Here is a 24,254-nt window from a genome sequence, read left to right on the forward strand (position 1 = left end):
GCCTCTAAATGCAACACAGAGGAAGAGTCTGTTAGGGGAGCAGAACAGAGGAAATAAATAGAAGGCTTGGCTATGCAACCAGAGATACTTTTAGAGATACCAGGCCAGACCTTCTGATGGTGTAAATCTGGGTAGCTCCATTGATTTCAAAAAGCAATAAAGACCAATATAATAACAATGACACAAAATCCCTTTGGGACACTCTCACCACAGAATGTATCTGTTATATAAAATGTTCTTGCATTGGTGTCTGTTACATTGGGGGTCTGTGGAGCATTTTGGTCCACAGAGACACTTTTGTCATAGTTATTATTTCTTCTGCAGTAATGCACTGAGGCCTCATTGTGCTAAGCTCTGTACACACAATGAAGAGATTACAGTCTAAATATCTGGTGAAAGGCAACAGGCGGATACAAACAGAAATGGGAAGCACAAGCTACCAGAAACACAGTAACACTATTTCCTGCTAATTATAGGCCACTACATAATTCTTCTAGGGTATCTACTTTTCTCAACTCCTCCCCTGCAAAAAAACAAAAACACCAATACTTTGCAATTGCAATAGCAGCTTCATGCCTTTCTTTGTCAAGTATTTCTCAAATATAAATTCAGCCATGGTCAGTTTGCGGATGTCGCCCACACTGAAAAGGCAGCAAACGCATGAGAAGACAGGATGAAACCACAAAGCAAGCTGAAGGAATTTTAGCAATGCGGGCATCAGGAGCGGCCTACAGGCAGGGAAAGCAAATAGACAGCACAGATGGCAATCTAACCAAGCAGCAACACCATGTTATTTTTCCATCTTCATAGAATATCAGGGTTGGAAGGGACCTCAGGAGGTCATCTAGTCCAACCCCCTGCTCAAAGCAGGGCCAATCCCCAGATTTTTGCCCTAGATGGCCCTCTCAAGGATTGAACTCACAACCCTAAGTTTAGCAGGCCAATGCTCAAACCACTGAGCTATCCCTCCTTTTAATGCTGTCTTCTCTGATGCAAGCAAGAACAATTGCTGCTGCACAGGTGGTGTGTCATCAGTGTGGGAAGGATTAGTAGTTCTTTTCAAGCAACTGACAATGCTTAAAAGTTTGAGAATCCCGGTCTTAGATTGTTACTAAAGCTACGATTATGTCATAGAGGTCATGGAATCCATGACTTCCAGAGACCTCCATGACATTTTCCACTTCAGCCCCAAGGCAGTGGGGCTGGAGCTCCCAGCTGGCAGCCCTGCAGCCCCCAGCTGCTGGGCAGCAGGGGGACCCCACAACTCCCAGCCCCTGCTGGGGGTAGGAGTCACCCAGAGCTCCCAGGCACTGGGCGTGGCGGGGGGGGGGAGGGGAGGACTCCAGCAGCTGCCTAGCTGCGGCGGGCTGTGGGGGGAACGTCCGACCTCTCCGCTGCCATGTGGGGACCCTGCAACTCCCAGCCACCACAGGTGGCAGGGGGAACCCCGGAGCCCCAGCAGCTGTGGGTGCAGGACCCTGCTCCCTCCCCATTTTGTCAGGGATATTTTTAATATAAGTCAGGGACAGATCATGGGCTTCCATGATTTTTTGTTTAATGCCTGTGACCTGTCCCTGACTTGTACTAAAAATACCCGTGACAAAATCTTAGCCTTAATTATTACTAAAGATGACACCAGACAGCGAGTCGGTTCCCAGTGATGTAGAAATAAGCTGGAGCAGATTTTGTCTTGGAAGAGGGTCATTCCTTATTACTCTCATGCATACCCATCTACTGTCAGATGGAGAAAGCAGGATGTGGCTCACTCTAGAGCCTGTCATCACTGCTGTTCCAGTTAGCCAGGGGGAATCATGAGAGAGCTTTGAGAGAGACCTTCTTTCTCCCTTTACAGCCTAAAAGGAAGAACTTAAATCATGTGCAAGTTCGCACCATCAATGTTGCTACTGGTCACTATCTCTTCCTCAATAACCCCAACTCAGGGGAGTAAGGCACAGGGAATGAGAAGGCAGATCCCAAATGCATACAGCCCCAAGGCATTGCATTTGTTGCTTCCCAAAGGATAAGATTTGTTATACCTTGATCTTACAAATAAGACAAATAGGTGTATGTGTAGAAATCAACCATGCTACTGAATTAATGGAGAACTTGGGTTTGTTTGGTTTTCTTTAGTGAGCCTATCAAGTGACAAACAGTCCAGCAACCCAGAAACAACTGGGAGATGTGGCAACAACACTGAAAGTTTGATTTGGGATTTATCCAAAACCATACAACATATTCAACAGTATTGGGTCTGAAACCCCGCTGGTTTTCCAGGCTCAGCTCATCTGAATCTTTTGTTTTGATTCAACATAAAAATAATTCTATTGATAATGGCCCTGCAGAACTTAATTTCAAGCCTTAAGGAACAGCATCCTTCCTTCTGGAGCAGTTTAGATGTCTTCTCCTCTTTCAACCCTAGTGAACTGTGTGTTATACTGAGGAAACTGAATATGCAAACAAACAAACAAAAACCATACCACATTGTCACTGGGAAAGGGTTCTGAGCCTGGGAAAGTAAAATTAGACAAGCCAAATAAGATTACTAATTTATGTAGTCTGGCATCCTGGTTCTAGCAGTGGCCAGTATGTAACAGCAGAAGGAAGTGATCCGGCTTCTGATCCCCACATTCCCCAATGCATCTAGCCATTTACACAAAGGTATACATGGAAAAAGTGGTGCATCTGGAATCACCATTACAGAAAGTCAGTTTATACCGACATAAGACTTGATTATCTCATCTAGGGCCTAACTCAGCAAGGCCTTAAGTATGTGGGTAACTATCTGCATCTGAAAAGTTCCATTTACATCAGTAAAAAGAACAGGAGTACTTGTGGCACCTTAGAGACTAACAAATTTATTAGAGCATAAGCTTTCGTGGACTACAGCCCACTTTAGTCCACGAAAGCTTATGCTCTAATAAATTTGTTAGTCTCTAAGGTGCCACAAGTACTCCTGTTCTTTTTGCGGATACAGACTAACACGGCTGCTACTCTGAAACCTGTCATTTACATCAGTGGGACTAATAACATTCTCAAAGCGCCACAGATGCTTTAAGTGTCTTGCTGAACGTGGGCCCTAGTTTGCACAGCTACAAGAGTTGTTCGTGGTCAGAAAGTTAGCCAGCACTTTTAAAAAATACAATAGTAGTATTTGATTTGACTTTCTGCAACAGTGACTTTCCACAGGTAAACTCTAAAAGAGCTTCATAAATGTATGAGTGGGATAATTTTACAGGTTTGCTTCCAGTGACAGGGGGCTGTGCTCAGTGACTCAAGAGGTACCTTCTGACCCTACAACTTATGTTCCTAAAGCTAATGCTTCAGCCAGTCACGTTTAGGGGTCAGGAAGGATTCCCACTCCTGCTCCTAGTGTACTTTGTTCCAGCCACATTCCTTTCTTTGAAACAGAGATGGCTACGACTGCAGATGGAACACAAGAGAGGGACAGCCAGTCCTCTGAGGCAATACACAAAAGTCTCTTTCAAATGCTTGGCTGCTATGTCTTGCTCACATGCTCAGAGTTATACTGACTGTCATTTTCTCAGGCAGGAAGGAATTTTTGCCCCGGGTCAGATAGGTTTCTGCCAAGCAGGTTTTTTTTCCCCCCCATCTTCCTGTGCAGCACAAAGTGCGGGTTGCTTACTAGGATCATCTGAGTACACCTCACTAAAACAATTCCGTGCAATTGAAGGGGCCCCAGACATTGGTGCATCACAGTCCCTCCTATTGTTTGTCTGTGGCACATAATAATTAAAGCCCCATTAGGGCTGTAACACTTCTGCCTAATGCAGGTTATTGTGCACAGTAAAGGGTGGGGTTTAGCAGCCTGTGATATGCAGGATGTCAGACTAGATGATCAGGTGATCCCTTTTGGCCCTTAACTCTCTCTGAAAGACAAATCAATATTTTAAATTTGTCTTTCTTTAATTTAATCTACTTGGTATCCATCTGCCTCTGTGCCCTATGCAATAGAGATCAATCCCTCTTACAACAGCCAGCTGTTAAGTCTTGTCTGCTTTTGCTTCACAAGAAACATCATAACATAATAATCTTTTATACCAAATCCTCCTGTTCAATGCGTAACTTTTTTTTCCAAGTAAGGCCATATACAGTATTCTTTGCTTCAACATCTCTCGTGTATTCCTGTCTGACATGATTTTCCATCCTCACAGAGTGCCTCAGTGAACTACATTTAGAGTTGAAAGGGATAAGTTACACATGATCTACAGAGCTTATACAGTCCCCTTCTGCAGTACAAACAGTCTAAAAGGCTGAAAGAATTCACTTTCCCTAACTGAGATCCAGGGCCGTCCTTACCCATATGCAAACCACGCAGCTGCATAGGGCACCAGGCCCTATGCAGCTGTGTGCTGCTCCAGTGGCCAGCCCGATCCCCTGAGCCAGCTGTGCTGGCCAGGAAAGCTGCCCCCACCCCTGCTCTGTCCCTCCTCTTCCTACCCCTGCTCCGCCCCAGCCCCCCCCTCACTCCATCACTTTCCCTGAGCTACGTCCCGGGGACTGCAGCAGGGGTCAGGCCCAACCCCTGAACCTTTGCTAAATAAAATTGTGGATTATGCTAAACATAAAATCTTGTAGATCATCCTATAGACATTTCCTCTGATATCTCAACAGATGCATTCACCATCATTCTGCAATTCTGAGTCCTATTACTGTATTATTTATTATATAACAAACACACCCAGGAAAATATTGAAGAGAATTTATCCAAAAGTGAATGCAAAATTATTTCCTATCAATATTCTACACTCTGAAATAATTTTAGGGTTCATAAGTCAAATAGGCCAATTTCTCTGATGGCATAAATAGGAAAAACACCATTGAAGTCAGGGGAGTTGCACCCACATTCACAAGCAGAGAGCTATTTGGGCCACATTCTACAGCAGAATCTGGCACAGATGAATACGTGATGCTCAAATATTTTTCCACCTCCTGCAGTGTATCTTTCCTGCTATTCTTGTACTGGACCTTTCTTTAGTGACTTTGCCTCACCCAGAATTCCAGATTCTTTCCAAGATTCAGACCAAAATTTCCCTCCTTATTACAAGTCTCTATGGATATGCTGCATCCTACCTCGAGGGCTTTCTCTCTACTCTCACCCTGCTCCCTCTAGCACTGGCTTCTTCTGCCTTTCCATGTGATCTCACAATCTCTGACTCTCCTCCCTTCTGCACAGTCTTCCTGTATCTCTCTGCTTAGCAAAGATTCTATTCTTTGAAATCTCAAATAAAAACCCTTTTCTTTTCTCCTTCAGCTATGTTCCATCATCCCCCCTTCAGTTACTATTTAACTCCTGTAAAACACATTGGAATACAGAATGTATGAATGACTCCATACTAACTAAATATGTTGTATTATGAGGTTCACTGGAAACTAGATGGAGGGAGCTAAACACATTTTCCTTATTCTTATTTCAAAGAAGCCAAATTCATTTTCTTTATTTGTATAACAGCAGTGCCAAGAGGAACCAATGAAGACTGAAGCCCTATTGTACGAGGCACTATGCAACATAAGAAGAGACAGCCCCCACCTTGAAAAACTTACCATCTTGTAACCTTCATCCATCCAACTGGAAGTAGGTTCATTAACCATCTACACAGATGCATCTCTCCCCCTCCTCAGCTAAGCCAACTTCAGCAAACATTCTTCAGTAAAGTTAAGAATGGAAACTAAGTTTAATGATCGCATAATCAAGGAGACAGATTGGACGTCTCAGATGTGCATAGTCAGCATTTATATTCTGCTCTGAATAATTTAATTTGAGAAGTGGACACGGCCCAATGTAATATATTTACAATGGGGTAAAGCTGCTTTAATGCACACCTATAAATAATCCTTTTCATAGTTTTTTTTTGTTTGTTTTTTGCTGCCCTTTGGTGAAGTAGCAGAAAAAGTGAAATGAAAATTCTTTAAAGTAAAATCTCTAATGCTCACCAGCGTGTTTTTTCAGCAGTGAGCTGCAGATGCAACTAATATTTAACTGGCTAGCTCCCAAAAGATGTGGCCAGTTCACTGCATTAATCAAAAGCTATCCTTTGCTTCCTGACATGCATATTTAGAGTGTGCTATGCTGCTGCATGAAGTCCTGATTCTCATCTACCCAGCAAAAGTGATCTTCTGCATACAGGGGTCAAGTCACATCTGACAACCACTTTGTGATAAATGAATGTTTCCTATAATCTGGCTTTTAGAAAATGTTTTCCCCCACCATAAATGTAGGTTAAAGAAGACTATTTAAAGTTTGTTTAAATCTCTTCAAGGTCATTAGAAAAGCCTGAGTCAACATGACTGTTCCCTAGTAGTTCTCTCTTCTACTTGAATATGTTCTCCAAAGATTGTAGAGCATAACACACATTAGAAAAGTGCCTTCAAAAGCAAAAGTCCAAGCAAAACCAGAGTTGTGCACTATAAACCATACTTTGTGTGTGTGTCTACTGAAAGTAGGGGGGGTGTCAATCTACATTTTCAATAGGGAAAATCTCTAGCGTATCATTTTAACTAACATCTTTGGGCATGTGCATATGGGTATATCTTATGAGGAGAACAAGTGGGCAGAGGCAAGGAGGAGAAGAAAGGCTAGCACTGACGGCAACTATTTCTTTTTTTGAACAGGACCAGTCCTATTCAACATATTCATAAATGGTCTGGAAAAAGGGGTAAACTGTGAGGTGGCAAAATTTGCAGATGATACAAAACTACTCAAGATAGTTAAATCCCAGGGAGACTGCTACGAAAGGGTCTCTCAAAAATAGGTGACTGGGCAACAAAATGGAAGATGAAATTCAATGCTGATAAATGCAAAGTAATGCACATTGGAAAACATAATTCCAACTATACATACAAACTGATGGGGTCTAAATTAGCTGTCAAGAAAGAGGTCTTGGAGTCATTGTGGATAGTTCTCTGAAAACATCCACTCAATGTGCAGCAGCAGTCAAAAAAGCAAACAATGTTTGGCATCATTAAGAAAGGGATAGATAATAAGACAGAAAATATAATGTTGCCTCTATATAAACCCTTGGTATGCCCACATCTTGAATTCTGCATGCAGATGTGGTCGCCCCATCTCAAAAAAGATATATTGGAATTGGAAAAGGTTCAGAAAGGGGCAACAAAAATTATTAGGGGTATGGAACGGCTTCCGCACCACCTCCACTCCGACTCCCCACAACCCAGACAAACTGGGTTGTGGGGAGTACAAACAAAAATTATAACTCCACGGGGGAGGGCGGGGTTCAGCACAAAAAGTTTGAAAATAGCTCAGGGTGCAAGGAGACAGGTAGCTAAGGGCTGTGTGTGGGTAAGGGGATAGCATAGGGTGCAGACAGGGGGTAACCAGGGGCTGTGTGCAGGCAGGGGGGGTAGCTAGGGGCTGTGTGCAGGCACAGGGGTAGCTCAGGGTGCAGGGAAAAGGGTAGCTAGGGGCTGTGTGCAGGCAGGGGGTAGCTCAGGGTGCAAGGAGAGGGTAGCTAGGGACTGTGTGCAGGTGGGGTGGTAGCTCAGGGTGCAGGGAGAGCAGTAGCTAGGGGCTGTGTGCAGGCACAGGGGTACCTCAAGGTGCAGGGCAAAAGGTAGCTAGGGGCAGTGTGCAGGCAGGGGGGGTAGCTAGGGGCTGTTCCAGGAGGGCTCTGCCAGCCATGGACCTGGGTCCCCCTTCCCCGGTGGCTGATACCAGCTGCATGAGCTAAGGGGCTGGGAGCTGAGGAGCAGCTTCAACCCGAGGCACCAGCAGGAGACGAGGGAACACCCTGGCTGCCTGCTCCATGGCACCAGCCAGAGCAGCAGCTGCTCCGCACTGCGCAGCTCCGGCTTCCCACCTCTGATCTGGCCAAGTCGCAGGGAAAGAAGGACGTGGGAGTGTGTGGAGCTGCCCCCTGCCCTGATTGCCCTGCTCTTGCACTGTAGTTTTGGGAGGGAACAATGCCCCCTGTGCCTCCCAACTCTGCCCATGGGCTAAGGTTTCTGCCCCACCATGGGGAGCACCAGGGCTCGGGGCCCTGGGATTCAGCCCAACCGCTCACAGCTTCAGTCCCACGTGGGACACTGGGGATCAAGGCTTCAGCCCCACAGCTCCTGGCTTCAGCCCATGGGGGGCACTTGATTTCAGCCACGGGGTCTTGTGGCCCCCCCAGAAAGGGCTCTCAGACCCCCAGAGGGCTGCAGACCACTGGTTGAGAACCACTGATCCGGTAGATCTAGTGTACTTGGACTTTCAAAAAGCCTTTGACAAGGTCTCTCACCAAGGCTCTTAAACAAAGTAGGCAGTCAGGGGCAGCCTCTTGGATCAGTCCCTGCTTAAAAGATATGAAACAAAGGGTAGGAATAAAGGATCAGTTTTCACGGCAGAGAGAAGTAAATAGCAAGATCCCACAAGGATCTGTACTGGGACCAGTGCTGTTCAACATATTCATAAATGATCTGGAAAAAGAGGTAAATAGGAAGTTGACAAAGTCTGCAGATGATACAAAATTACTCAATATAGTTAAGTCCAAAGGTGACTGAAGAGTTGCAAAGGGATCTCACAAAACTAGGTGACTGGGCAAGAAAGTGGCAGATGAAATTCAATGTTGATAAATGCAAAGTAATGCACATTGAAAAACATAATTCCAACTATACATACAAAATGATGGGGTCTAAATTAGCTGTTACCACTCAAGAGAGAGATCTTGGGGTCACTGTGGATAGTTCTCTGAAAACATCCACTCAATGTGCAGCAGCAGTCAAAAATGCTAACAATGCTAGGAACCATTAGGAAAGGGATAGATAAGACAATAAATATCATAATGCCACTACATAAATCCATGGTATGCCCATTGCATGCAATTCTTATCATCGCATCTCAAAAAAAATATATCAGATTGGAAAAAAAAAATACAGAGAATGGCAACAAAAATTATTAGGAGTATGGAACAGCTTCCGTATGAGGTTAATGGAAGTTAAAAAGATTGGGACCTTTCAGCTTGGAAAAGAGATGACTGGCCGTGAGGTTATGATAAAGTTATATAAAATCATGAATGGCATGGAGACAGTGATAGGGAAGTGTTATTTACCCTTTCAATAACATGAGAATCAGGGGTCACCCAATGAAATTAATAGGCAGCAAATTTAAACAACCATAAGGAAGTACTTCTTCACACTACACAGTCAACCTGTGGAACTCATTACCAAGGGATGTTGTGAAGGTCAAAAGTATAAACTGGGTTCAAAAAAGAATTAGACAAGTTCCTGGAGGATAGGTCCACCAATGGCTATTAGCCAAGATGGTCAGGGACGCAACCGCATGCTCTGGGTGTCCCTAAACCTCTGACTGCCAGAAGCTGGGTCTGTATGACAGTGCCCTGTTTTGATTAAGTGCCCTGTTTTGTTCATTGCCTCTGAAGTATCTGGGACTAGCCACTGTTGGAAGACAGGATACTGGACTAGATGGACCATTGGTCTGGCCCAGTATGGACATTCTTATGTTCTTATTCAACCAAGTTTTTGCCAAAGCTAATCACTATTATAGATGCTGTATGCACTTCATGCCACAAACAGAGTAAGAAGCAGCAGAAACCTCTCTCAAATCTACTGCTAGGTGGAAACAGTCTCTGTATTACCAACTCTCCTTGCTCCAAAGACTTCTGTGTTCACTTCTGTCTCAAACAAATCAACCCCTTCATTTCTAAGGAAATCTGAACTCATGAGCTAATAGGTCAACTTAATTTTCTTTTTTCAAAGAAGCAATAAAAATGTCAATCCCATCTCTATACTAAATGCATCTCGCTGCTTTAAAGTTACACAAATTTATATACTAGCAAAGGCAAAGAAATTAAATGGCAAGTTATTTCATCCTTATTTAACTCCATAAGAAGTATGGTCCAAATTGTGTCCTCAGATATGCTTGAGAATTAGAGGAATTCAGGATATCCACTAGTGTTCTCTTTAAAGACCCACAAGAGTTTTATATTAATATGTGATTAATATTTTACAGTGATTAGACAGGGGAGCAGCAGCCTTTCTTGCTTTTGTTAGTTAACACGTCAGTCAAAAATAATGTTATTGTAATATAGTATTTGGAGCTTAACTTTGTTTGTGGTTCTTTTTACACTAGCTAAAAAAAAAAAAAAAATTACTTCCTCTATCTCTGTTTTAATTCACACTGTGGTACACGGAGGTTTATTGAAGTGCACTTTTTTTTCTTGAATCTTCATTTATTTATTTGATATTTATAGACTTCTGATACTTCTCATCAACATTAATGAATTAAGCCTGACAATCAAAAATTAGAAACTAGTGGGGTTGGGCTAGCAAATATAAAATTGGACAAGCTACTAGTAGTAGAATAATGTAACATCTCAGAATACTATATATTATAGGTTTATATGTGAGCTCTACTTGATTGCTGTATTTTTCACATTCTGCAAGTTTTCTTTACATGACTTTTTCTTGCTACAAACACAACATAATCATTAATGCCGTGGACTGATGTTGGAACGGCTCCCTATAAACCACTATAACATGACATCTCACACAGATCATTCTATTAAAATCTCCATACCATGCATTGCCACTTCAGTGAGCTCTGAACATTTACTTTATCAAAGACCTATGTGGTGGTGAGTAGCGCTGAAGATGGCTTTGTAGTAAGGACAAGGGTTATGGAGCAGAGTTCTATTCCCAGAGTTGCCACAGACTTCTTGTGTGATCTAGAGCAAGTCACTTAACCATTCTGGTCCACAGCTTCTCCCATCTGTAAAGTGGGTGTAATAATATTCCCATATCCCAATATCATAGGCCATGTACACGGTAGGACACACAGGCTGAGCAGGATTTCCAGCTTCCAACTCCAGCAAAGCAGCAGAGATTCCCAAGGGTACATTGTATAACCTGCCCTGTTGTTCTGAGGATCACAAAATTACCAGGGGAGGAGAAAAAGGACAAAGTGTTCATGATCAATCACATCCTGCCCTCCTTGGGTCTTGTTAGACACCATTTCATCTAAGTCCAGGCAATTATCCAGTTCGTGCATAAATACAAGCCAGGCCTTATAATGACTAAGGTTTGAAAAAAGCCAGTACCCTGAAAGAGGGGAGCTATCTTTTACCATAATGAAACCAAATAAAGCTTTCAGCCGCTGCACAGGAGAGATATTTATATACTCCGTCTTGAAAGGCAACGACTGAACAGCCAGCCCTACCCTGCTGCTGCTCTTGTGCAGATGAACCGAGCTCTCACTCTTCCCGAGAAGGGGTTATTCTCTCCCTAGTGACTAACATGCTCAGTAGCATCCGCCCTAGGAGCGATTTGTTTAAGGAGGCCAAAGCGCAGTCAGGTGGCAGAGGTCGGCAGACCGACCGCGCTCTCTCAAACTAGCCCAGCAGATCCAGCCTCCCCTTACGAGGGTTTCGGGCGCCAGGCCAGGGATGAGCAAGTCAGCCTGTTTCTCCCGTGCACTGCTAAGCCCGTTACCCCGCTCACTAGTTATAGTTGGTGGTCGGGACTTCTGGGGCCAAGCGCGGAGCACTGATTTCAAGGGGGGGGGGGGCTCTCTTGCCACCCTGCAATGACAGCTGCCCTGCCTCTGACCAAACTGCAAAAGTGCCCTCCGGCTGCACTCGCCCTCCCGCCCCTCAGCCTCAGGCCCTGGCTGCAGCCCCCACATTAACCTTCCCCCCGGAGCAGGGACTTTCCCTGCTTCTGGGTGTATCTGCTCCCTGCTCTCCCCGCAGGCAGCAGCCCAGACACCCCACCCCCAGCCGGCGAAGCGAGGGAGGGGGCTCCCCCCTGCAGGCGCCACCCCGCTCCCCAGCCCGCCTGTTACCGAAGCTATCCTTGAAGTCTGGGGGTGGGGCGTCTCGCAGGGTCGGGGTCCAGCCCCCCCTCCTCTTCCGCCTCCTTCTCCGTGGGGCCGGGGCTGCCGCCGGGAACCTGCTGCCGCTCCGCCGCCACCGCCCTGGGGACACGGCGCCCCCGGCCCCGGGGGACGGGCCCCTCCGCAGCCGCGAGCTGCTCCTCGTCCTCGTCCTGGGAGGAGGCGGAGCGGGAGTCGGCCGAGGTGCTGTAGAAGGGGTTCCCGCTGCTGTCCTGGCCCGACTCCCCGAACACGTCGTCCGAGATCTGCAGGCTCTCGTAGCGGGAGCGGGCCGCCTCCAGCAGGGACAGCGCCTTCCGCCGCGGCCCCCCGCCGCCGCCCTCCGCCATCATCCCCGCTGCCGCCGACAGCAGCAGCAGCCCCCGCTCCCCGCGGCCCGGCTCCGCCGCCTCGCCCGGCCGCAGGCAGCAGCCCAGTAGCGAGAGCGGCTCGGACAGCGAGGTAGGGAGGCAGGGAGTGGCAGAGCCGCCGCCGCCACCACCCAGCCCTGCCTCCCTCTGCCGCCCGCGCAACCCACCCCTGTGTGTGTGCAGGGACATAGGGGGAAGGAGCCAGCTCAGCATCTCCAAATACCACATCCAGCCAATTATAGCCGCAGTCCTCACCCAAGAGGTGGGGTTATATGGCAGCCCCGGCCGGCCTGACCCGCCCACGCCCCACCCCGAAGGGGCGGGTCTCGGCGCATTTAAAATCACAGAGCCTCTTTGGGAGAGCCGCCGCCGGGAGGGGAGGGGAGGGGAGGGGAGGGGTCCCGCTCCGCCCCGCCCCGCCCCGCCCCGCCCCCGGCTCGATGAGACCCTGGAGGAGTGGAGGGAGTTTTTCCGCTTCTTCCCCCAGCAGAGAGCAGTCTTGCGGGAGCTGCGCTTCCTAGCCCACCCCTCAGCTCCCGCGGCGCACGGAGCTGTCCGCGGACAGGGGTGCTGAAGCCCACCCTCCCCAGAAGCCCCAGTGCAGCGTGCGCGTTCAACTTGCGGCTGAGACTTTTCATTGACAATGGGAAGAGAGTGAAATCCCGCTAGGTCCCCGGGGTGTGGCAGTGCTTGTTACATAATGGCTGAGCGCCGGGAGGGGGATTGTGACAAGCAACAGGAATCAGTGGGAGAAGCAGGAAGGACACAGAAAAGCACACAGGCCCTTAAACCGAGTTGAGGTGTATGAGGGTCATAATGATCTCTATTCTATCACACCTTCTTCCTCCAAAATAGGATGTGCAATCGATTTTGCTTGCATTAATCTATAGCTAAGTCACTTTCATACTGATGAGAGCCACCTTAATGAAATATGAGTGCAAACCCTACTGAGCCTGGAAAAAATGGGAGAAGGGAAAAGGGCACACTCTCTATAGCAGTGGTCCCCAACCTTTTTCGCCACCACGGACCATGGCCGGCGAACAAGCATCTGCTGAAATGCCGCCGAGAAGCAGCAATGTCAATAGGTGTCGCCGCCAAAATGTTGCCGACAAGCATCATCATCCAGAGGCGTTATCAGCGGCATTGCGGAGGATGCTCGTCCGCCGGCCAGTACGCGGGCGCACATAGATGCCCTGGCAAGCACCTTGGCACCCGCAGGCACCATGTTGGGGACCACTGGTCTATAGGTTGCCCATGTGAGTACTTCAAGGATAGTTTTAGGGGTGTTTAAAAGCTACCATTCTGTAGTAAAATATTTCCCACTGACTTACTGGATAATTATGACAGTAAAATCTGTACTGGTTGTGTTACAATTTACTATAGCAAATAATGCATTCTGAGCTGGGCAATAGTAAAACAAATACTACAAAACCAGCTGTAACTAAGGCCTACTACAACAAATGAATGTAAAGGAACACTATGTATAAACAATATATGGGGCCTGATCCACCTCTCATCAAAGTTAATGGAAGGATTCCCATTGAATCCAATGAGATTTGGATCCTGGCCATGGTGACTCAAAACCAACTCATCATGATCTCCATCATGTGGGTACACACAGTTAACAATTTTGTAACACCATACATTTATTTTTTCACTGATCCAAAAACAGCTGGGATTAAGATTCACAGAGTTCACAGGAACTAGCTGTTTTGCACAACAGAATGACTACTGAAGAATAAGTAAACCTATAAGCAAGGGCTTGACTCTGTGAGTATGTCTACACTGCAGCTGGGAGCAAGCCCCCCAGTCTGGGTAGCCAGACTCAAGCTAATGGGGCTACTAGCACACTTAAAATAGCAGTGTGGATATTGAGTCTCTTGTGACTACTTGGGCTAGTCACTTGAGATCAAGCTTAGGGGGTTGAGTGGGCTTGAGTTTGGGAGACCTAGCACTCTGGCCCCAATCCAGCAAAGCACCTAAGCATATCTCTGTTTTGAATCATCTGAATAGATCCATTGACTACAGTGAGACTATGCACACACTTAAAGTTAAGCACGATTGCTTCCAAAATTGCAGGATTGGGGCCAGAACGTTCAGCACCTTGCAGGACTGAGCTTTTAAAATGCTTTTCTTGTGTTTAATGAATAATATGGTATAAAATAGCAGTTGTTCCAACAGGCATATACACACCTACAACTAATTTAAATAGCAATATGATGGCATAAGATAAAACAAAGTGAAGGAAAATAAATTAAATATAATTGAGATAATCATTTGAAGACTATGGAGTCACACAGTTATCTCTGAGGACATAACTGGAACTGCAAAAACTTTATTACTGGTGATGATGACTGGTGATGATGATTGATTCGCAGACGCCAGTTTGCTGTGCTGGCAGTTAAGAAATAAAATACTTGTATTTCTCCTTATGAATTGAATCTATTTTATATTGAATTCACAAACCACAATAAACATGGTTCCCTAGGATGCTATTCTTACAGAATCACTTTATATAGTAAAAACACACTTTAAAGGTGTTGGCAGGTTCTGCATACTAAAGGAATTAGGAATATAGTTTTGTTAGTCATCTTTAAGTGAGAAGTCTGATAGGGAAGTTGTTGACCACTACCTTCCATCTTTTGCAATCGTGACAGAGTTTGTGATGTAGCTGGCTCTCTTTCTTCCTCTTCCTGGTTTGCCTGCAATCCTAACTGATAATATGAGTGCCAGAATCAAGTTGCTGTGTGCTTAGAAAGCAATGTGTCTGCAGAAAGATGTTATTCTCTTACCTAGGATCTCAAGGAACTGTGTAATTTTCCAGTAGCTGATATTATACAGGATAACCAGTTACCCACATCACTGCACCCATTAGTCTATTTTACATTGTCCTGCTTGGGTACAAGGCAATGCTGATTGCCAGTCAGATTACAACGCTACGTTGCAGATTTAATTATGCATCTGGTGGTGAGTTACTAGGGGGTACTGTTTCACACTGACCCCCCAACTATCTTCTGTGAGCAAATGCCATTGACTGTTTAGGGTTCATATGTCTTTTCAGAATTCTTTCTGGCAGTGGTTAGGATTGGTTGCTAGTTTATTTAATGGTGGCCTATGTTCACCATGTCCAATGCCATCTTTGGGCTTTTGTGGTATTTTATAGGGACAGCAGTTTCATCTGCTGCTCCACCATGCCCTGTTAGTACCGGCATCAGATTGTCCATGATTGCTTATTCAACAGGTCTCCCTGCTTATATCACACCTAGCCTTCATATATGAATGCTGTTCTCCTATCCACAACCCATGGATGTTCTCAGTGGCAAATGCTGCTGCCTCTGGAAAGATTACCCAGCCCTGAGTTTTGTTAGTAAGATGGAATTCTCAGCACAGATAGTCCAGATTTCACCCCAGTTAAGAGGGTATGCTTAGGGTCTCTGCAGAGTTTGGGGGAGATGAGTGTTGAACGGGCTGCATGTGCGGGGGGTCACCACACCTCCTTGTTAGTAGAACTTGTCAGCAGGAAGGTGTGCCAGGACAGGGGAAGGGAAGGTCTACTAGACATAGTGGACTCCCCCTGCAACAGGTGCAGGAGAGCAGCTCACAGGATGGAGTAATGCCCATAGAAGAGTTGCTCTGCAAGTTCAAGGATGGAGTTTGCCTCCCAGGCCTTACCCACTTCACAAGCGCTGGATTAAGGTATAGGCACAATAGGCACGTGTGTAGGGCCTCAACTCCTAGAATGCTGTGATGATGTCAGAATTTTAGCTCTCTTTTAAAAAATGTATCTTTTTAGGCCTCGTGGTTGTGGAGGAGAATATGAGCAGAGCATAAACAATGCAGTGAGGTCTGCATGAGTTTGCAAACAGCCTGAACAATAGTTCTGAGAGGGCTGAACTCTGCTATTCACCTTACTGGGTTATTAATGCTGAACCCCCCCTGTTCTAGAAGGCCCACCCCTCCACAGCAGAAGATTGAGGCTAGGGAGGGTCTGGCCCTTGCTACTTCCAGTCCATCATGATTCTGCTGGGGTGATGTCAGCAGTCTCCACCCACTCCTACAAACATGCAGAGCTCTTTGCTGGCCTTCCCTCCTCCAGGACAGATGCCAGCCCACCTAAAACCAGGAAATGGTAGCCCTTGCAGGGGGGATAATCAGGCCTGCCCAAAGAGGAGTGTTTGGGGGCCCTTCCCACCAGCAGAGCAGACAGCTCTTGTGTGAGTGTCCCCTGCACTTACCACTCCAAGTAGGTGTGAGGGTGGGGCCTCAGCTCTGAGGCTGCCCAGGGGGGTTTCCCTGTTGGGATGCCTAGCCTTCTAGCTTGCCTTAATGGGGCCTGGCACACAGCTTTTCATGCATTCCTGTCACATCACACGTGCAGACCACTAACTAGATTACTGTGACCTGAAATGGGCGAGTTTAAATACTGTCCGAACTGAGTTGTCTGAAGTGTTAGTAGTAGGAAAGGCAGGTTAGATAGATAAAATGGATCAGGTCAGGCTTTTTTTTTTTAAATGAAGAAAAAATCATCAGGGGTTTCTTTAATTGAACTAACTAAATATAAAAGCCTTATGGAACATTGTGAATAAAGTCCTGCTTTCCTCTGAGTTACTTATAGTGGTGTTTAGCTGCTAGGAAAAGACCACTCCAGTAAACTGAACATTGTATCCATGACAACCCACAGTTCAGCTTTTAACTCCCCACACATAAAATGTTAGGGTTTATTTTACATTCTTCTGTTTTTATTACAATAGCAATAATGATCTCTGGCTGCATTTCCAAAATTTTCCTCACCTTTTTAAACAAGTCATTAAATGTCTAGGAATTTCCCTGTGACCTCCCCAGTCTGGCAACATACTCCTTAAATTAAATCGTAAAATCTTTTGAGACTCTCACTTATTTCATCAGACAATGCAAAGCAGAGTACACGGAGCAGAATGACAGCATGTTAAATCAGACACTCCATTAAATTCAGATATTCAGTTTGCACATTTTAGGATCTAATCCTGCTCCAATTACAGTCAGTGGGAGCCTGATCCCACTCTCTTTGAAGGCAAAACTCCCATGGGAGTGGGATCAGGCCCTTATTTTGTTATTCAGTTTGGCTATGTGTACACTACGAGCTAGCTGTCTGATGCCCCCACCTGTGTACACGTACTCATGCTAGCTCTCATCAAGCTAGCTCAAGTATAAATTGTAGTGTCACCACGGAAGCAAGGGTAGCAGCAGTGGAGGCATGGCTGAGTCTTGCTGAGTACATTCCCACCCATTTCAGGTGGGTTTGTATTCAGTATGGCTCAGCCATGCCTCTGCTGCGCTACCCATGCTACAGTGGCTACCCTAGAATTTATACTCATGCGAGCTCGAGGAGAGCTAGCACAAGTATGTGTACACAAGCAGGGGAATCACACCCTTAGCTTGTAGTGTAGACATGGTCATGATTATATAAAAGGCACCACTTACAATTATCTGTTTCAGTTTATTCTCTAGCTACTGCAGTGGTTCTCCAACTGACGCCCATAGATTACCAACAATCTGTAAAACATTAGCTCGTGGTCCACAGGCTGGCCACATATTTGTAATTCTCTTTGTATCCGCCTGCTAAAAAACATTAAAGACAGCTAAAAATATATCAGGACATTCCTAATATTATTTTCCCACGTATCCAAACACTGTTGCTGCCACAGAAATGTTATCCAGTCCTGAATGGGAGAGAAGATAGAGAGATTATTGTGTGGACCTATGAAGATATGCACAAGATAAGACAAGGTTTTAATACTTGATTATGATTAGAAAAGTGATTCTGTAAAAAATGTATAATAAAGCTCTGTATTTATCATCTCTCAGTGACTTCCGTATCATATTTAAATTACAATTTCTTTGGGGCGGCTCTCTTTTTGTTCCATGTTTCTATGACACCAAACTATGTGGGGTGCTTTACAGTAATTAATAATATTTCTCAGGTTAAAAAATATGATTTGTCTAAATTCTCAGTGCTGCAAATCCAGCCTAGAATCTGAATTTCAAGCTGAATTCCTGCTGCTTCTCCAATCATCACCAGCAATGCTGGTTGGGAAATTTTTGCTGGAAAATACCGACTTGCTGAAACTGAAACATTTTTCAGGAACATACACAATGAAACATGCATTTTAATGAAACTTTCACCAGGAAAGATTGCTCAGGTCTAGGATGGAATTTCCAGCCACAGAGAGATACCCCACCCCAGAATAGTCAATAGCCTAGTGGTTAGGGTACTCATGTGGGATCCAGGAAACCCAGGTCTGAATCAGGGACTTGAACCTGCAGATTCAAGTCTCTGATTCAGAGTGGGTCTCCTATATCCCTGGTGCATGCCCTAATCACCAGGCTATTATGGGGCCTCTCTTACTCTTTAGTTCTTCATCAAAACACTTGGAAAGAGCTCAGTTTCATCCTGATGTGGAACAGGAAATTTTTGAACTATCAACAAATTTCATGGGATGGGAAATCCATTTTCCACCCAGTTCTAATCACTATTACTAATCAGTATGCAATCAGAACTTAACAGACAATGTTGGTGGTGATTTATGGAGCAGAACAGATTACAGTCCACACTTCCTTAGCCGTATTGTCTCTGCAGGGACACTTGTAAAACTAACAAAAATATGTTTTATCTGTAAAATGAGTAGCAGTGACTCAGAGACACAGGGAATATACATTGAGTCAGAAGGTGCTATTTTTACACATTCACTTTTCTGATTACTTGAGACAGAAATAGAACTACACTGTGGTTAGACCACAAACTCTGAGATCAAGGACCGTATTGTGACTCAGAGTGCCAAAGCAGGATGCCTGGTTCTCTTGTTGCTTCAGGGGGGAGTTATCTGTTTCAGCCCTATACTTGATGTGGTGACATCCCCATCCACACTGGCTCAGCTATGGTAGCTTCCCCTGCCTGCCCACCTGCATGGGATGGGGAATACCAGGCCTGCAGAGGCTGTTCTTCCTCCCTGTGCTGCACTGTGGGCTATAGTTAGCCCATGCAGGAGAGTTGGAGGCACCTTACACCTCCCTACTCCCCTGTACAGTTGCATAATGTGGGTCACAACGTGATGTTGAAAATATTTTTCTTTTAGAAACTTGTTAAACGGGTCTAGCTGAAGTGCTTTTGGCCACCATAACTAAAGTTGCTGTAGAAGGTGCATAATAACCAACAATACTGCCTAATGGTTAGGCGGGGTTTTGACATGGTAGGTTCCCATTGAAAACACTGTCTGGTCCTTGTGTGCCCCTACCCCAAGGGTTTCCAGTCATTCCCTTTAGCACAGAGATTTTATCGGGGCAGAGCCCTTGAACAGTCAAGGCTTTTTCCAGCAGGTCTCTCACCTAGATGAAAACTCCTGGTGGATTAATGCCCTTTTGGAGTGGGTAGGGAACCCCAGGCCCGTCCTCTCCACTGAATTCCAATCTAGGGCCCAATGGCCGACAGCCACACTTGACACCTTGGGTGCTAAGCCACCACCCTCCTGTGACGCTCTATACCTCGGGGGAACACCCTACACCCCCATGTTCATCTTTATAAAATGATTGTGTGGTATCCAAGGCAAAGTTTGTCATGTTGGAGGTCTTCGGAAGGCTCATAATGCACTGAACATGGTTGTTATAGTGATGTTATAGTAATTGTTACAGTAATGTTATAGTAAGGTTATAGGTTATAAATTGATGTATATAGTTATGAGGCTGAAAATGTATCCTCATGGCTTAAAGCAAGCCCATGCAAAAACTCTCCAAGAACAGGGAGGCAGTTCACACCTCATCAGGGCATGGATGGGACAAACCCAGCCCAGCCTCACAGGAACAAAGGACACTGGCTTAGGCAGCAACAAAAGAATCTGTTAGGCCTTGGCTACACTCGCTGATTCACACACTGCCGCGGCAGCGCTGTGAAGCGCAAGTGTAGTCGCGCCGCCAGCGCTGCGAGAGCTCTCTCGCAGCGCTGCAAGTACTCCATCTCTCCGAGGGGAATAGCTTGCAGCGCTGCGAGCAAGCGTGCAGCACTGCAGGCGCTGATTACACTGGCGCTTTACAGCACAGCAAGTGCAGCGCTGTGAATTGCCAGTGTAGCCAAGGCCTTAGACTTTCAAGGGAGTCACCCCCTTCCTTTGGGCAGTTTGGGACTGCGATGAGGTAATACTCACCTGACTCTGAAGGGGGGCGGGGGGCGCAAAGCCAAGGGGAAAGAAAGGACATGATAAAAGGGAGAGACATTTTGCCATGCTCTCTCTCTTCCACATACATCTACAGCCACCACCACCACCAAACAACTGAACCACTGATTAAAGGGAAGAGCCTGGCTGAAGACCCAGCCTGTGGTGAGAAGCATCTAAATTTGTAAGGGCTTTGAAAGTGTTAAGATCAGCTTAGAATGTGTTTTGCTTTTATTTCATGTGACCAAATCTGACTTGTTATGCTTTGATGTATAATCACTTAAATCTACCTTTATAGTTAATAAATCTGTTTGTTTATTCTACCTGAAGCAGTGCGTTTGGTTTGCAGTGTGTCAGAAACTCCCCTTGGGATAACAAGCCTGGTACATATCAATTTCTTTGTTAAATTGACGAACTTATATAAGCTTGCAGCATCCAGTGGGCATAACTGGACACTGCAAGACGGAGGTTCCTAGGGTTGTGTCTGGGACCGGAGATACTGGCTAGTGTAATTTGCTTGCAAGTAGCTGGGAGCAGCTTACATTCCAGAGGCTGTGCGTGAACAGCCCAGGAGTGGGGGTTCTCACAGCAGAGCAGGGTAAGGCTGGTTCCCAGAATCAAGGATTGGAGTGGCCTAGCAGATCACCAGTCCAGACAACACCAGAGGGGAACGTCACACCTCCTTGGGCCATTTCCTACCCTAGTCCCCTTTTACTTCTCGGAGTGACTCACTCTAATCAAGTCTCTGGCCTGCAATGTCTCACCTGCCTCTCCTTCATGGGTTTACACAGGCCTGCACTGCCAGGTCCCAGGCAAGGAGCACCTCGTTAGTATTTTCCCTTCAGGGCTCGGAGCAGCCCTCTGCTCCCTTCTGTTACCTCCTCTGAGTTGCTCTGCTCCCCTTTTTAAAGCCCCACCTCCAGCTTGTGCAGACTTTGCAGGTGTGGCTGGGCAGGGGCGCCTGGGCCCAGAGCTGTTCCTTAACCTCTTGCTCTTCATTGTGGGATTTGTATACCTCATCTAGGGTGACCGGATAGCAAGTGTGAAAAATCGGGACAGGGGGTGGGGGGTAATAGGAGCCTATATAAGAAAAAGCCCCAAATATCAGGACTGTCCCTATAAAAGCAGGACATCTGGTCACCCTAACCTCATCACAGCTGCCTACATATTTCCATTCTAAACCCCTATTTTCAGTCACACATAACTTTTCAAGCCTTTCATTTCTTGGGCTGAAATTTTACAGGTCTGATCTTTGCCCAAAAACAACATTAACTGGAATGTTTGAGGAAAAACAGGTCAACATTTTCAAGTAAGTGGAGAGAGGAAAAAATACATCTTCACCATTATGTAAAAAATATATATATATCCTGTGAATTTTTAAACAGACCTAACATTGAAACAGCTGTGGCCTGAAAGTTAAAATTTGGCTGAGTTCTCCGGGAGGCAAAGTGCCTTGGAATGTTTCAGTGATAAATGGTTTTGATTTGGTTGAGTTATGAGCATTTGAAAAATAAATCACATTTTGTGCATGCACTGGACATTTTTAACCACAGCAGTATTATTAACAATGTTTGCCTAACTTTCTGAGGAAGGCAGGGTGTATTGCTCATGCATGCATGGAAAATTAGCCATGTGGTTAATAATTTATGGAGTATTTGTAGTGAATGATGCAGGGGTCTGGAGCTCTCTGCCTCATTCTCTGTGTGTCCTATATGTACATGTGCATTGGGCATCACACCAGGGCCGGTGCAAGGAAGTTTCGCGCCCTAGGCGAAACTTCCACCTTGCACCCGCCCCCCCAGCCCTGCGGCAGCTCCCCGCCCCCCCACCCTGAGGCGCCCACCCCCCGCGGCAGCTCTCCCCCCGTTCTGAGGCGCCCCCCCCGCAGTAGCTCCCCCCCCCGGGGAGCCGGGCGGAAGCTCCCCACCCCAGCTCACCTCTGCTCCACCTCCTCCCCAAGCACGCCGCCCCCGCTCTAATTCTCCTCCCCTCCCAGGCTTGCGGCGCCAAACAGCTGATTGGCGCTACAAGCCTGGGAGGCGGGAGAAGTGGAGCGGCGACCACGCACTCGGGGAGGGGGCAAAGGAACAATGTAAAAAAAAAATCGGGGGCACCACTTTTTGGCGCCCCCAAATCTTGGCACCCTAGGCAACTGCCTAGTTTGCCTAAATGGTAGCACTGGCATCACACATACTTTAGAAAGTGTCAACATCGAGCCAGTGGCATGAGAATACATAAGGGCAGCACACTCTGTGTTTAGTGTGCATTGAATGAGCCCATGTTCCATTTATTATACATTTTAAAGGTGTACATTTTTGAAATGCACCTTTTGTAGAGCACACCTCACCTCAGTCATGGAAAACCTTGTTTAGTTCAAGTTCAATAAGGCAAAGTTTCAGAGAATCACGTATCTTGTGCAGTGCAACTCTTTTGCAGTGATGGAATCAGGGTTCTGTAAGAGCCTGTCTCTCAATCTCTGTGTACCATATGGCGTAAAAACCATCCGGATCTTGGGTTACACAGGAATGGAGTCTCTACTATGGGAGTTTTCAAGTGATTGGGAGTTGGGCTTTCTGGTGGTGTCTGCACTTTCTCTATTCTTTCCCAAACTAGCAAATTCCATTAAAAATGCATTAAAAGATCATTAAGATTGTATGGTTAAATGCTCAAAAGTCAGGAAATGCCAAAGTTAAGGTAGTAACATTAACTCTACCCCCTTGAAAGTCTGAGCTACAACAAAGCCTTTAATTACATGATCATATGCTATTTTCAAAACAACACAATAAAATATATGTTTATTTCTACAGCCTTGTAAGGTGCATCTTGCCTGATATGCAGTGAATGAGGAATGATTTCAGGGTATGTCTTGTACTATGTTCTGAAGGTCAGTAAATTTGGGCTCTGGTGAACCACAGTTCTACAGTTGGGGACCCTCCAGTTAAAAGCTTCCCTTCCTTAAAAGTTCACATCTAGGGACTGTCAGCAAAAGCATCTCATCTGATCTCTGCTGCGTTGGCTGGGAACAGAGAGAGAAGCAATCCACAAGGTATCTAGGTCTCAGATCATGTACAGCTTTATATGTTTGCGCTAACAGTTAGAATTGCATCAAGAAGCAGAGTGGAAGTTAATGCAGTTTGTGGAACATAGGCCAGAATATGCTCACATTAACTCACTCCACTAAGCACACAGGCTGCCACATTGTGCACTAGCTGAGGCTTTCTGATGGTCTTCAAGAACAGCCCCTGCAGGGCACAAAACCAAAGATGAGCATAGCAAGATGGATTCCGTACATGGAAGACTGCAAGCTCCTAGCCAGTCTTGCTGGGACCCTGATTGCTCCGGGGGCCTCTAAGTGCTGCTACAATGCAAATAAATAATAATAATTTTAAATGGTATGAGCCACGGCTGCTAAATGGGTCCAAAAGTACCATAAAATTGTGAATGTCTTTTTCAAGGGGTTAACATAGTTCCTCAATAGATGGAGAAATCATAACCCCCATCAGTTCCTCAAGTTGCTTCTCTTTGCCAACCAACATTACCTTCACTTTTGCCTGTTATAATTCCTACTGCTTTTAAATATTTTGTCTTCTTTTTCTTCCCCTTATCCCATTACCTGGGGCCACTGTGTCATGCAAACATCTGTCATCTTTGTCTGTCCAAGGCAGCACAAAGGTCCACCTGCTTACCATCTTCATTGATGCAATCCATCCATTGCTTCCTCTGCTTTCCTCTGGGCCTCTTTCCTATGCCCATCTCTTGCCATGCTTTCCTCACAAGGTCCTCTTCACTCATCCTCTGTATGTGTCCAAGCCAGCAAAGTTTGCACTTCCTGGATTTTGTCAGCCACATCAC

General features: G+C 45.9%; 1 protein-coding gene across 1 annotated transcript in view; it reads right to left on the reverse strand.

Moving 5' to 3' along the window:
- The window catches only part of PGBD5 (piggyBac transposable element derived 5), an 84,584-nt gene extending 72,134 nt beyond the window's left edge, over window positions 1-12,450 (reverse strand). Inside the window, 2 exon segments of the mRNA XM_034765134.1 lie at window positions 11,819-11,876; window positions 11,878-12,450. Of these exon segments, the coding sequence (XP_034621025.1) occupies window positions 11,819-11,876; window positions 11,878-12,447 (628 nt within the window). The 5' untranslated portion in view covers window positions 12,448-12,450.
- Window positions 12,451-24,254: the final 11,804 nt, after the last annotated feature.

This window comes from Trachemys scripta, chromosome 3 (genome assembly GCF_013100865.1).
Source record: "Trachemys scripta elegans isolate TJP31775 chromosome 3, CAS_Tse_1.0, whole genome shotgun sequence".
Classification (NCBI taxonomy): domain Eukaryota; kingdom Metazoa; phylum Chordata; order Testudines; family Emydidae; genus Trachemys; species Trachemys scripta.